The 13,067-nt window shown below is 44.7% G+C and overlaps 1 protein-coding gene across 1 annotated transcript in view; it reads left to right on the top strand.

Moving 5' to 3' along the window:
* DSCAML1 (DS cell adhesion molecule like 1) overlaps positions 1-13,067 on the top strand; it is a 341,358-nt gene that overhangs the window by 292,038 nt on the left and 36,253 nt on the right. The window contains exons 15-16 of the mRNA XM_047693447.1: positions 8,637-8,804; positions 10,120-10,190. Of these exons, the coding sequence (XP_047549403.1) occupies positions 8,637-8,804; positions 10,120-10,190 (239 nt within the window). The remainder of the gene's footprint in view (positions 1-8,636; positions 8,805-10,119; positions 10,191-13,067) is intronic.

Here is a 13,067-nt window from a genome sequence, read left to right as displayed (position 1 = left end):
CTACAATAATGAGTTAAGGGATACCCAGACACACAATGCAAGAGATCATGAGAAAAGAATTTAAGCACACCACTGAAGACAGTCATTGAATGACAAGTGAAGAGCAAAAGAAGGAATGGAGAGAAAGTACAGAACAGGTGGAAAACAATTACTAAGTGGCAATAAGATCATATTTATCAATAATTATGGGCATACCTGGGAGGTGTTGGTGGTTCAGATAACTAAGGTAAAGCAGGGCATACAAAAGTTATGCATATAGAATGCTGTAGTCTTTTGAGTGTGCAAGAACATTATGTTTTTTAAAAAACAATGTATTGTAGGGGCACGTGGGTGGCTCAGTGGTTTAAAGCCTCTGTCTTCAGCTCAGGTCATGATCCCAGGGTCTTGGGATCGAGCCCCGCATCAGGCTCTCTGCTCAATGGGGAGCCTGCTTCCTCCTCCCTCCCTTCCTGCCTTTCTGCCTACTTGTGATCTCTGTCAAATAAATGAATAAAATCTTAAAAAAACAAAACAATGTATTATAAAAAAAAAAAAAGTGCTAACCATCATCTGAGCTTTCAGCAAGTCATAATCTTTTTGCTGGTGGAGGGTTCTGCCTTGGTGTCGATGGCTGCTGACTCAGCAGGGTGCAGGTTGCTGAAGGCTGGGGGGCTGTGGCAGGCTCTTAAAATAAGACAACAGGGGCACCTGGGTGGCTCAGAGGGTTGAGCCTCTGCCTTCGGCTCAGGTCATGGTCCCAGGGTCCTGGGATGGAGTCCCGCATCGGGCTCTCTGCTCCATGGGAGCCTGCTTCCTCCTCTCTCTCTGCCTGTCATTTCCTCTGTTTGTGCTCTCTCTCTCTCTCTCTCTCTCTGGCAAATAAATAAATAAAATCTTAAAAAAAAATAAGACAACAATGAGGTTTTCCACATCAATCAACTCTTCCCTCCACAGTTTCTCTGTAGTATGCGATGGTATTTGATAGCATTTTACCCGTAGTAGAACTTCTTTTAGAATTGGAGTCAGTCCTCTCAAACCTGCCACTGCTTTATCAGCTAAGTTAGTGTAATATTCTAAATCCTTTGTTGTTACTGCAACAATCTTCCCGGGATCTCCCCCCAGGAGTAGAGAGTAGACACGACTTTCTGTGCTGGTCCGTGAGAAGCAACCCCTCACCCGTTCAGGTTTATCACGAGACTGTAGCAACTCGTCTCATCTTCAGGCTCCGCTTCTGACTCTAGTTCTCTTGCTGTTTCCACCACATCTGCAGCTACTTCCTCCACTGAAGTCTTGGGCCCCTCAAAGTCTACATGAGGGTTTCAATCAAATTCTTCCCAACTCCTCTTAATGTTGGTATTTTCACCTCTTTCCATGAATCATGAATGCTCTTAATGGCTTCTAGAATGGTAAACCCTTTCTGGAAGATTTTCTATTTACTGTGCTCGGATCCATCAAAGGAATCACTATCTATGGCATCTATAGCCTTATGAGATGTATTTCTTAAAATAACAAGACTCGAAAGTCGAAATGATTCCTCGATCCACGGGCTGCAGAATGGATGTTGTATTCGCAGGCATGAAAATGACATTCATTGTCCATCTCCATCAGACCTCTTGTCAGGTGCATTGTCAATGAACAGTAATATTTTGAAATAAATCTTTTTTCTGAGCAGTATGTCTCAACAGTGGGCTTAAAATATTCAGCAAACCCTGTTATAAACAGATGTCCCAGCATCCACGCTTTGTTGTTCCATTTCTAGAGCTCAGGCAGAGTCAATTTAGCATAATTCTTAATTTTTTTTATAAAAAAAATTAGGCTGCACACCCAATGTGGAGTCCAACAAGGGGCTTAAACTCACAACTCTGAAATCAAGACTTGAGCTGAGATCAAGAGCTGGACACTTAACCAACTCAGCCACCTGGGCATCCCTAGCATAATTCTTAGGGGCCCCAGGATTGGGGAGTGTTAAATGAGCAATGGCTTCAACTTAAAGTCACCAGCTACATTAGCCGCTAACCAGAGAGTCCGCCTGTCCTTTGAAGCTTTGAAGCAGGGCACTGACTTCCCCTCTCTAGCTATGAAAGTCCTAGATGGCATCTTCCAGTAGGTCGACTATCTGAGCTAGGTCTTCTGGAAAACTCACTGCAGCTTCCACATCAGCCCTTCCTGCTTCACCTTGCACATCTAGGTTAGAGAGATGGCTTCTTTCCTTAAACCTCATGAACCAAACTCTACGCTTGAGATTTTTCATCTGCAGCTTCCCCACCTCCCTCAGCCTTCAAAGAATTGAATAAACAAGAAATAACAAGTGTTGGCAAGGATGTGAAAGGGAAAAAAGGGAACTTTCTTATACTGTTCATGAGACTGTAAATTGCGGCAGCCACTGTGGAAAACAGTACAGAGGTTTCTCAAAAAATTGAAAGTGACATTATTATATGATTCAGCAATTCCACTTCTTAGGTATTTATCCAAAGAAAACAAAAATGTTCATTTGAAAATACACAGGCACCCCATGTTTATTGCTGCGTTATTTACGATAGCCGAGATGGAAGTCCATCAGTAAATGAGTGAATGAAGAAATTGTGGGGGGACACACACACATACATCACACACACGATGGAACAAAACTCAGCCATAAAAGATAGTGAGATCTTGCCGTCTGCACCACCATGGATGGACCTGGAAGGTATTATGCTAAGTGGAATAGGTCAGACAGAAAAAGACAAAAAAAACATGATTTCATTTATGTGCAGAATTTGAAAAGAAAACACATAATAAACCTCATGAATGCAGGGAACTGACTGGTGGTTATTGGGTTCTGAGGGCGGATGAAACGGGTGAAGGACATCAGGGGGCACACATTTCCAGTCATAAAGTAAATAAGTCAGGGGATGTAATGTACAGTACCGTGACTGTAGACCACAATATCGTATCGCGTGTTTGAAAGTTGCTAAGAGACTGAGTGTTGAGGGTTCTCATCATAAGAAGAAAAGTTTGGGGGTGCCAGGGTGGCTCAGTCAGTTGAGCATCTGACTCTTGATCTCCGCTCAGGTCTTGATCTCGCAGCTTGTGAGTTCAAGTCCCATGTTGGGCTCCATGCTGAGTGTGGAGCCTACATTTTAAAAAAAAAAGAAAGAATAGAAAAGAAAAGAAAAAGAAAGAAAGAAAAGGAAGAAAAAGATTTTGTAACTCTGTATAGTGGCAGATAGTAGCTAGACTTAAAGCAGTGATCACTGCACAACATATGTAAATATCAAATCATTATGCCATATACCTGAGACTAATATAATGTTATATGTCAATTATACCTCAAGAAAAGAAAATTCTATGAGGTAAATAGATATATGAATCTCTTTTACTGTTGAGGAACTGGGGCCTATAGACTTGAAACTTCTTTTTTTTAAAGATTAAGTTATTTGAGAGAGAGAGAGAGAGAGCATGAGTGGGGGGTAGGGGCAGAGGCAGAGAGAGAGAGGGAGAAGCAGACTCCCCACAGAGCATGGAGCCCAACACAGGGCTCGATCCTAGGACCCTGAGACTTGAAATTTCCAACTTAATTCCTACAAAGAAAAAGGAAATTTCAAAGAGGAACAGAAGATTTGATTTTCTCATTTTAAGGCGGTGTATTGTGTCACAATGAAATCTCTGAGTCTGAACTTTGGAGGGTCCTGTCTGAAGCCTCCATAGGATTGGAAGTGACTCAGGAGAACATGCATGGTATCTGTCTCCAGTGTTCCTGGGATTTCTCAACCAAATCCCACTATCTCAACTGCATACCTCTCCAATTCTTACACGAGGCAACACAGAACTCTAAAACTGACTTAGCGTAGAATTCCTTGGAAGCATGCACAGATTTTCCCAGACCCCCATGAGCGATGGATTGGCAGCCGGATCGGGCTGGCCCGCACAGTCCAAGGGGTTTGGGGGCCTGAGTGTGAATGTGATGGGAGACCACTGACTGAGCAGAAGGAGATGCCCAAAGGGTTTAAGAGACAGTAAAAGTTGGGCAGATGTCCTTCTTTGGAAGCAACAGAAAACTTAGGTGTCTCAAAAATCATTTCCATTAAACAGACCTTCCCAGGGCGCCTGGGTGGCTCAGTGGGTTAAGCCGCTGCCTTCGGCTCAGGTCATGATCTCAGGGTCCTGGGATCGAGTCCCGCATCGGGCTCTCTGCTCAGCAGGGAGCCTGCTTCCCTCTCTCTCTCTCTGCCTGCCTCTCTGTCTACTTGTGATCTCTCTCTGTCAAATAAATAAATAAAATCTTTAAAAAAAAAAAAAAAACAGACCTTCCCAAACCGTATTTTAAGGTCTGGCTTCCTCTGTGACCCTTGGCCCACTCCCACCCACCTGGGTGTTTGGTTCCTGTTTCCTTTCTCCTCACACTCCTGGGCTCCTTCTTTTGCTCCAAAAAGGTGATCAGGTTTGGCTTAGAGACAAAAAGTCCTATTTATTAGAGGAAATAGAGTTTGGCTGGGGATTCTCCAATCTCCAGTGGAGTGTTGTGCACTGTAAGAAGGTGAGAAGAGAGGACATGGTGGGATATTAGAATATTCTAGGATGTGATTTCCCGAAACACTGTTCCCTGACGGCACCTTGACGGTTGCTAGGACAGTGAACATTTCAGATCCTGAGTTCCACCCTAAGTATGACTGGGTCAGAAATAAGGTGTGGAAACTGGATGTTAGGACAGAAGCAACACTATGTGATACCACTGAATTTCTAGAATTACCACTAATCTTGAGTAAGGGATGTAGGTTACCTCAGGAAAGACGAAGCTTAAAGTTACGATGAAACATCACAAAGTCTTCCTTTTCTATGCCAACAAACTCCCAGTATGTCCTTGAAAGCAGGGATCTGAAACTCTGTAGTAGGAAGCTGAAGCTCCCAGGAGACCTTTCACAAATAATGGAGCCAAAACCCAGACAGTGGACTTAGCCATGGAGGCCAGGTTCCTGTAAGCTCTCCAGTATGACATCCCTGTCATCCCACTCCTCATAGGACACCTCTATGACCACATCCCTGAATGGCAGCAATCCCTGGGGTTCAAAACAGGTTACCAGGTGGCCATGGACAGAGACCATCCTTTGACCCAAGATGAGACAAGAGACTTACAAGAACTTGTTGGGACTTCAGAAAGTGTCCTGAATTATCCAATAAGATCATTTTTTACACAGTAATATCCTCTCACCCTGAGGAAAGAAGATGACACACAGTCCAAAAAAATCACTGTGGGGACTCCACTGTTCTGGAAGATAAATTATAAAATTAAGTCCTCAACACAGGCATACATGTTTCTGAGCGTTATATTTATATCCTATAGGATCAATGGTGTGTATTTCTGAGATGGGAAAGTTATGGTGAGTTAGAAGTGTACTCAAATTTTAATGCATAGGGAACACACTAGAGACCTTGAAAACATCCAGATTCTTATCTTTTTTTAAGATCCTATTTATTTATTTGGCAGAGAGAGTGACAGCGAGAGAGGGAACACAAGCAGGAGGAGTGGGAGAGGGAGAAGCAGGCTTCCCGCCAAGCAGGGAGCCCGATGCGGGGCTCGATCCCAGGACCCTGGGATCATGACTCAAGCCGAAGGCAGATGCTTAACGACTGAGCCACCCATGCACCTCAAAAACATCCAGATTCTATCTAGCTCAGGAGTTCTGGGGTGGTATCTGAGTTTTCCTCATTTTTAACCAGTGAGGCCAATGTCTCTGGTCCAGTGAAAGTTATATGGAATTCACAGGCCTAATAGATTGTGAACATAGCAACAATAAACCTTTTTGAAAATCTACTATATGCCACATATCTCTCTACCAGTTTTTTATATATTAATGCATGGACCACATAAATAATCTGAGAATAATATTATCCTTCCTGTTTTATGATACTATTTTGTCAAATATCCAGTAAATGGTAAAGCCTGGGTTTTACTCCAATGTGTCCTAAGTAGAATTTATCAGAGCAGAACATACAGACCAATGCACAGAGACAGCCTTAATGAATGTCTATAGCAGTTTCCATTAACTGAGAAGAATAATAGAAACACGTTAGGATGGTAGCAAGAGAGAATGAATCAAATAATGTTAACATTTTATGTACATAGACATATATAAAAATAGGAACAAGGTACACACTAAAAGTGATAGAGAAGAAAATTTTCCTGTCCGTGAGATCAAGATTATTTTCAATTGTGTAAATCTTATAAATCTATTTTTAGATGATGTTCTCTGCGTTTTGCAAACACACTGGGGAGATGAACACCTTGAGATAAAATATGTTAGAGCAGTTTTCCTGAGTCTCCCTTTTCTTTGAAAATGTGTATCATGTGTGCTGAGTGGTCGTTTAGAAGCTTAACACCCTTGACATACATTAATAATACAATTCTTGTAGGCTTTTCTTGAAAATACAAAGAAGCAATAAAGAAGGGTATGTCTGTGATACAAGGCCTGATGGATTAAAACCCCAGCTTGTAAAAGCTAACGTTTCCACGTAAACAGAAGTGACAGACTTCATTTTGCAAAACAAACCACAAGCAAAGAAAACTAAGAAGAAAATGTGATGGTTTATTCACATATCTCAGTGAAGCCCTCCCAGGCCCTCTTAATGACAGAGGGGGAAATAGTAACTTTGTAGTGAATGGGGGAAGCAGACAAGAACACCTGGGTTAAGTGATCAAGGTCAACATCACCTGTAATAGGACATATTGGTACCCAGAGACTTGAGTACATGAAGGGACACGTTATCGCTGCTGTAATACTGGTAAAAAGAATTGAGGAAAAAATAATCTGAACCTATCGTGAAGAAAATGTCCTTTTTATGTCAATTTCAATCCATAACACCTCCCATGGTCCATAACTCACAAGTCTTTCTTACCAATACAGAGAACAAGTCTCTTTCAATCAAGTGTGTATACACTGGCGCCCCTTTTCCTTAGCCCCTCAGTGTTCTGATACATGGGGTGGACCTCCTGCCTCTGCCTGCCCTCCTCAAAAATGAACTCACTGACTTGTGATTACTGCCCGTCTCCTACAAACATGGGCAAATCAAGTATGATGAGTGTGTGAGCTGGCATGGGCTCCCGGGATGCCACGGAGAGAAGTGGACACTTGCCACCACATTGCTCATCCATTCTCTCCCAAACCAAAGAGGTACCCATAGCAGGTGGATGCCCACATATTTGCGGCTCTGGCTTAATCTGCCAGCCACAGAGCGACTCTCCGGGTGGTTGGGGTGTTTTAAAAGACAAGGAGAAAATAGTGTGTTTCCGAGCCTCCGCAGCCTGCCATTTGTGACTTTGGCTCCTAAAACCAAAGAATTAAATGCAAAACTGCAGATGGGGAGCTGGGACAGTGCCCTTCACAGATGCCGAGATTATGCAGCTAAAAGTGGTGTTTTGAAAACCATCAAGACCTCAATTAACCAGAATCTGAAGGCAGGGTATCGTCTCTTCTGGTGAACTAATTTATCAGGTTTAAGCCTTTAAAAAAAAAAAAAGGGAAAAGAAGTCTTCTTAACAATTTTTCTAGAATATGCTTGTCTCCTCTCCTGTTCTAGGAACGAAACAGCAGTGAATGCAGGTTAATCTTTTCTACTGAGAATTTTCAGGATCCTCTACTGTGGATTTAAAAGGCTGGAAAATTAGGCTGAATAGTGACATCAGGACATGCCCCCAAGAAAATTTTTAAGCCCTACTATCGGCTTGTTTCCTTGTGCTCTGCCTTTTTTTTTTCTTCTTTTCAACGTGAAGTGCCAATAAAGTAATCTAGTTATGAATTCTGGGTTTGGAAGATCCTAGCCGAGGCATTGCTATAACTGCAAGCCCTTCCCATTTTCCATGGGAATCCCCCAGTAGTTCCACAGCAAAAAATAGAATGAATGAATGACTGGATTCCTCTGGAGATGAAGAATGTTTCCTACCACAGTATTCCTAAGTGGCATTTATCTGTTTTTTCCCCCTTTCCACAATGTTGTTAAACAGCCCTGGAATGGGCTGCCAGTCCCCTTGGATAAATCAGGAGCACGGTCACCTCTCTGTTGGCTCCTGACCCTGAATACTCATCATTCTCCTGCCAGTGAGAGAAAGAGGGTAGGGATTGGGCTGGGGACTCTGGCCCTCGGTCTGTCCCCTCAAAGACCAAGTAACACTCAGGACCACCACCCCACAAGTGCACAAGGAAAGAAGATATGGAGGCATATACAGAAGGAGAAGGGGGGCAAAGCCTTGGCTTCACTCTTGGCTCTGGGGGGGATAGGGATCTCATGGTTACAGCAGGTCACTGAGGTGGTATGGGAGGCCAGGAGGAAGGGCACTGGCTAATCACACCCTTAGGGGGAGTAAGCAAATGGGGATCTTGGAAGGGGTCTTGAGAAACATCTTGTCTGACCCCCATCTGAGGCTTGAACTCACAAGCTGGCCCAGGGCAGAGGAGAGCCAGTGCATTTGCTGCTCACATTCTCAGGCCTCCCTTGGTCTCTTTGATCTTCATGGAACAAAATCCTTATACTCTCTGTGAAGTTGTTAAGGCCTGTGCCTTCTTGCTGCTATCGATGTAGAACTGGACCTCTTCTGTGTCCCACAGTGGAAGTTGAGACTTGAGGCTGGGAAGGGGTTGTGGGGTTTTCCTGGCTATGGTTTGAAATGGGTGCTCTCTCTCCAGATTCCTGGGACTTCAAGCAATCCACACGCAACATCTCCCCCACCATCAACCAGGCCAACATTGTGGACTTGCACCCAGCATCTGTGTACAGCATCCGCATGTACTCCTTCAACAAGATTGGCCGTAGTGAGCCAAGCAAAGAGCTCACCATCAGCACCGAGGAGGCTGGTGAGTACCTGGCCTTGTGGCTCTTTCCCATGGCCCTGGGGATCCGGGGCATTGGAGGCCTGCACCCACCCTGTCCACTGATGGTGGGCTTGCAACACAATGGGGAAGGAGAGGTCCCAAGGTATTTATCTGTGTTTGCCTCTGGCTCATTGGAGGCTCTTCTGTTTGACCTTTTCCAGGTGGAGCTGTAGATGCTGGGCTTTGGGGAGCTGTCCATGGTTCTTTCTCACTCCCTTGGCCCCAGCCTTTCTAGAAAGGACAAATAAGCTAGATCTGTGAAGGGCAGAGTACTAGTGCCCTGTATTAATTTCCATGACCTTTGTCTTGGATTTTGCCTGAAAGTTTAAACAAGCTTTCTCTCCCTATAGTTTCTCCTGCTATTGCAAAATATAAAATAATACCAAAAGTACATATACTATGTGCAGCTTTACAAATAATAATAAAGTAAAAACTAGTATAACCCCCACTCACTATCAATCACCAGCATGCCAGGGGTCCTCCCTACGCCCCTTCCCAACCAGAGCCGCCTGTTCCTCCCCACGAAGGAACCAGTAACCCTTCTTGCTTTTCCTTTTTATAGTGCCACTACAGTGTCTATACACATAAAGCATAGAGTTTAGTTTTGCCTATTTTCCAGTGGCATATCTCCATGAAGTTATTCTCAACATATTCTTCTGTGCCTGCCTTGTTTTGATCAATAGTATTTTTGTGAGTTTCACCATTTGTGCATTTTCAGTGGTGCGTAGTATTCCTTGCTGTGGTTATACCATTGCCTCTTGGTCCATTTTAATGGAGATGGACATTTGGGTGGTTGACAGTTTTGGAGCTGTGAACATTTTTGTGCTGCTACACCTACAGAGGTTTGCAAGTTCTCTACGGAAACTAAGTAGTTGCAGAATTACAGTCATCAGATGAGCACGCTTCTAACTTTAACCAAGAATGCCAAAATAGCTTCATGAAGTATTGAGCCAGTTTGCTTGCTCGTGGCCGGTAAATGTAAGAGTTCCTGCCGTGACACACCCTTGCCTACACTTGAGACTATCAGACTTTTTAAAATTTGTTGCCAATCTGCTGGATATATAGTAATATCTCATTGTCATTGTTTGCTGTTTTCAGCTAATCGTGGAGAAAGGAGAGGCGCTGTAAGCCCTGTGGTTGTTTCAGGGGGCTCAACCAAAGATTCTCTGCTTTTGTGTATGAGCTTTTCCTCTGTTCCTCTGATGCAAGACAGATCCAGCTCAGGAGGATGAGAGTAAGGACCTAGGATTCTTTTCTTCCAAGATTTGACTTGTAATGTTGTTTCTCTATCCACCAGCTCCCGATGGGCCCCCCATGGATGTCACCTTGCAGCCAGTAACCTCACAGAGCATCCAAGTGACCTGGAAGGTAAGCGAGATGAAAAGCATTTCCCTGCTAACTGCCTCCATGACTGCTCTCTCCTCAACCCAGGAATGAAGCCCCAGCAAGCTTGCTGGTCTCTAGTCTCTTAGAATTCTCATGCCTGTTTTTTGCTAAACAGGTGAAATCAGAGGGAAGGAAAGACAGGAGGATAAAGGGTTGGGTCCCCCCACCAATCCCTATTCCCTCTGTACATGGGCAGGCCAGTAGCTGGGATGAGATGAAGAACTTGGCATTGCCAAGGAGAGGGAAATGATTTTTCCACCACACTGGCCTCTCTTCCCAACTCCGCGTGTTGTAATAGGTCAGGAGTTGGATTTGATTTTGTCCAAAGCTCAAGGAGCCCTTGTGAATAATGGGAGAAGACAGGGCAGGGTCTTCCCCTTGTCTTGGCCCTGTGACTGGAGCTGGGAGGTATGGTGATATGACCCCCCCACCTTCTCCCAGTGAGACCACACACAGGAGTCTTGGTGTTTTCAGGCCTCGGTTTCCTCTTCGATAAAACCAGAGTGAAAATAACTGCCCTCCCTTCCTCTGGGGATGGATGAGCTGCAAAACACAGACCAGTCTTTTCTGCAGCCATTGTGAAGGGGTAGAGACCTATGAATTCTACAGGGTGTCTGAGGATCTTACCACTTAAGAAAACTCTTAAGTTTTCTTAAGCTGGGTGGCTCAGCCGTTAAGTGTTCGGCTCAGGTCATGGGATCCTGGGTCCTGGGATTGAGCCCTGCGTCTGGCTCCCTGTTCAGCAGGAAGCCTGCTTTTCCCTCTCTCACTCCCCCTGCTTGTGTTCTGTCTCTCGCTGTGTCTCTCTCTGTCAAGTAAATAAAAATCTAGAAAGAAGGAAAGGAAGGAAGGAAGAAGGAAAGAAAGAGAGAGAAAGAGAGAGAGAGGGAGGGAGGGAAGGAGGAAGGAAGGAAGGGAGGAAGGAAGAAAAACTCTTAGAGGAGGTCCCACAGCAGGGCAGAGAAACAGATCAGAATAACATTGAGCAGGACAATAAACCCTGTCCTGGGAAACTCTGGCCCTGGGCATACGAGGGCTCCAGTCCTGTCAATGGCCTATTGCACTCAGCTTGCAGGCTTCCAGTATTTTCCTACACTAATCCTCTCTTCCTGGAGGGCAGCCAGAAGAGGTGTTTGTATCCCCCTCCATCCAAGGAGGTCACGGCAGACAGATGCAAGGTGATTTGCCCACAACCATTCAAGTAGTGAAAGAGGCAGAACTTATATGTATGTGGTCCAGGGACCACTGGGTGGCTCTGTCAGTTAAGCGTCTACTGCCAGCTCAAGTCATGATCTCAGGGTCCTGGGATCGAATCCCACATCGGGCTCCCAGCTCAGCAAGGAGGCTGCTCCTCCCTCTCCTACTCCCCCTGCTAGGTGGTCCAGAGCCCCAGTCCACTGCATGGAGTTCAGGAACAGAGAGCTTTCTTAGGGCTCATACATGTTTTTCTTCTTGGAGTTTTCCCATCTCAACAGTGAGGCTTGGGGGATGGGGGGATCCCTTGTCCACATCTGGGACCAGACCGTCAAGCTCATTTTCTGGCTCTAACTTCTGATGGGAAAAGATCAGGTACTCAGTCCTCCTCTGGACCTTCCACAAAAGGGCTTAGTGATATTTTCCTTAAAGGGACTACACTCTTGGGACACCTGGGTGGCTCAGTAGGTTAAGCATCTGTCTTCAGCTCAGGTCATGATCCCAGGGTCCTGAGATGGAGCCCCACATGGGGCTTCCTGCTCAGCAGGGAGCCTGCTTCTCTCCCTCTCTCTCAAATAAATAAACAAAACCTTTAAAAAAACACACACACTCTACATATGTGTGCATGCACACACACACACACACACACACACACGCACGCATGCACGCACGCACAGCAGTGCCTGGTTCCTTCCTTCCCTAGAGAAATGACCAGGATGGAAATGGGGCACAGGCTGGGCAGTTGGTCGTTCCTGGGAACCAGCCTACCTAGCAGATGCCCAAAGCCACGGTTCCCCTTCAGGTTCAGCTCTGGGCTCCAGGGCTTCCCTCAGAAACTGGGGGTGAAGCCTAGAATCTAACCCCAAGTCTGTCTGCATCCTCGTTCTGGACCCAAGTCCCAGCAATACTCTCCGGAAGCCAGGAGGTGGAGGCGGGGAATGTATATGTAAAACACTGAGCCATTTGGCTACAGACCTCAAACCAGGATGTCAATGAAAATTTAGAATCAGATTTATTTCTCCAAAGTCTCATAATGAAAAATAAAATTGATTAGAAAGTTAGAACTTCAGAATGAACCAGCCCATCAATAAATTTTGGCCTGACTTCTCAGGGGATTTTTTTTTTAACACCATAAACAGATTAATGAAAAATAAAGATTCACTTGAAAGATAAGTCACTTCATTTTAAGACCCTTTCCGTGAGATGGATCGCCACTGCTTTATGACATAAATTTGCAATCAGCCCTATTGATTTCTTAATGCTTCAAGAGAAATATTGTTAATATTGATTTAAATCCTGAGTGTGCCTATTGGGGTGAGGGGAGCAGTGGAAGGGAGAGGAGAAGGAGAGACAGGTGGAGAGAAAGAGAAAAGAAGGAGAGAGGGAAGGAAGATCGGACAAGATTTGTATTAATATGTGAATACATACATATGGATACAGCAGCGTGTCCCTCGATGTCCGTCCCGGACCTCGGACAGTATACGTTGATGTGAGAATGTTACATGGTGCTCTGCACAAGTGTCTATCATCATCACGGTATAGATGGCTGTGGTCACGTGTGTTGTATATATCAGCACATGGCATTATGGATGTATGTGTGTAATTCTAGATGTGCATCATTGTGAAGACAGGGTATCACTCTTGAAGATATGTTTGTGTCTATAA

The sequence above is a fragment of the Lutra lutra genome, chromosome 10 (genome assembly GCF_902655055.1).
Source record: "Lutra lutra chromosome 10, mLutLut1.2, whole genome shotgun sequence".
Classification (NCBI taxonomy): Eukaryota; Metazoa; Chordata; class Mammalia; order Carnivora; family Mustelidae; genus Lutra; species Lutra lutra.
This window is presented reverse-complemented; position numbering and strand designations above follow the sequence as displayed.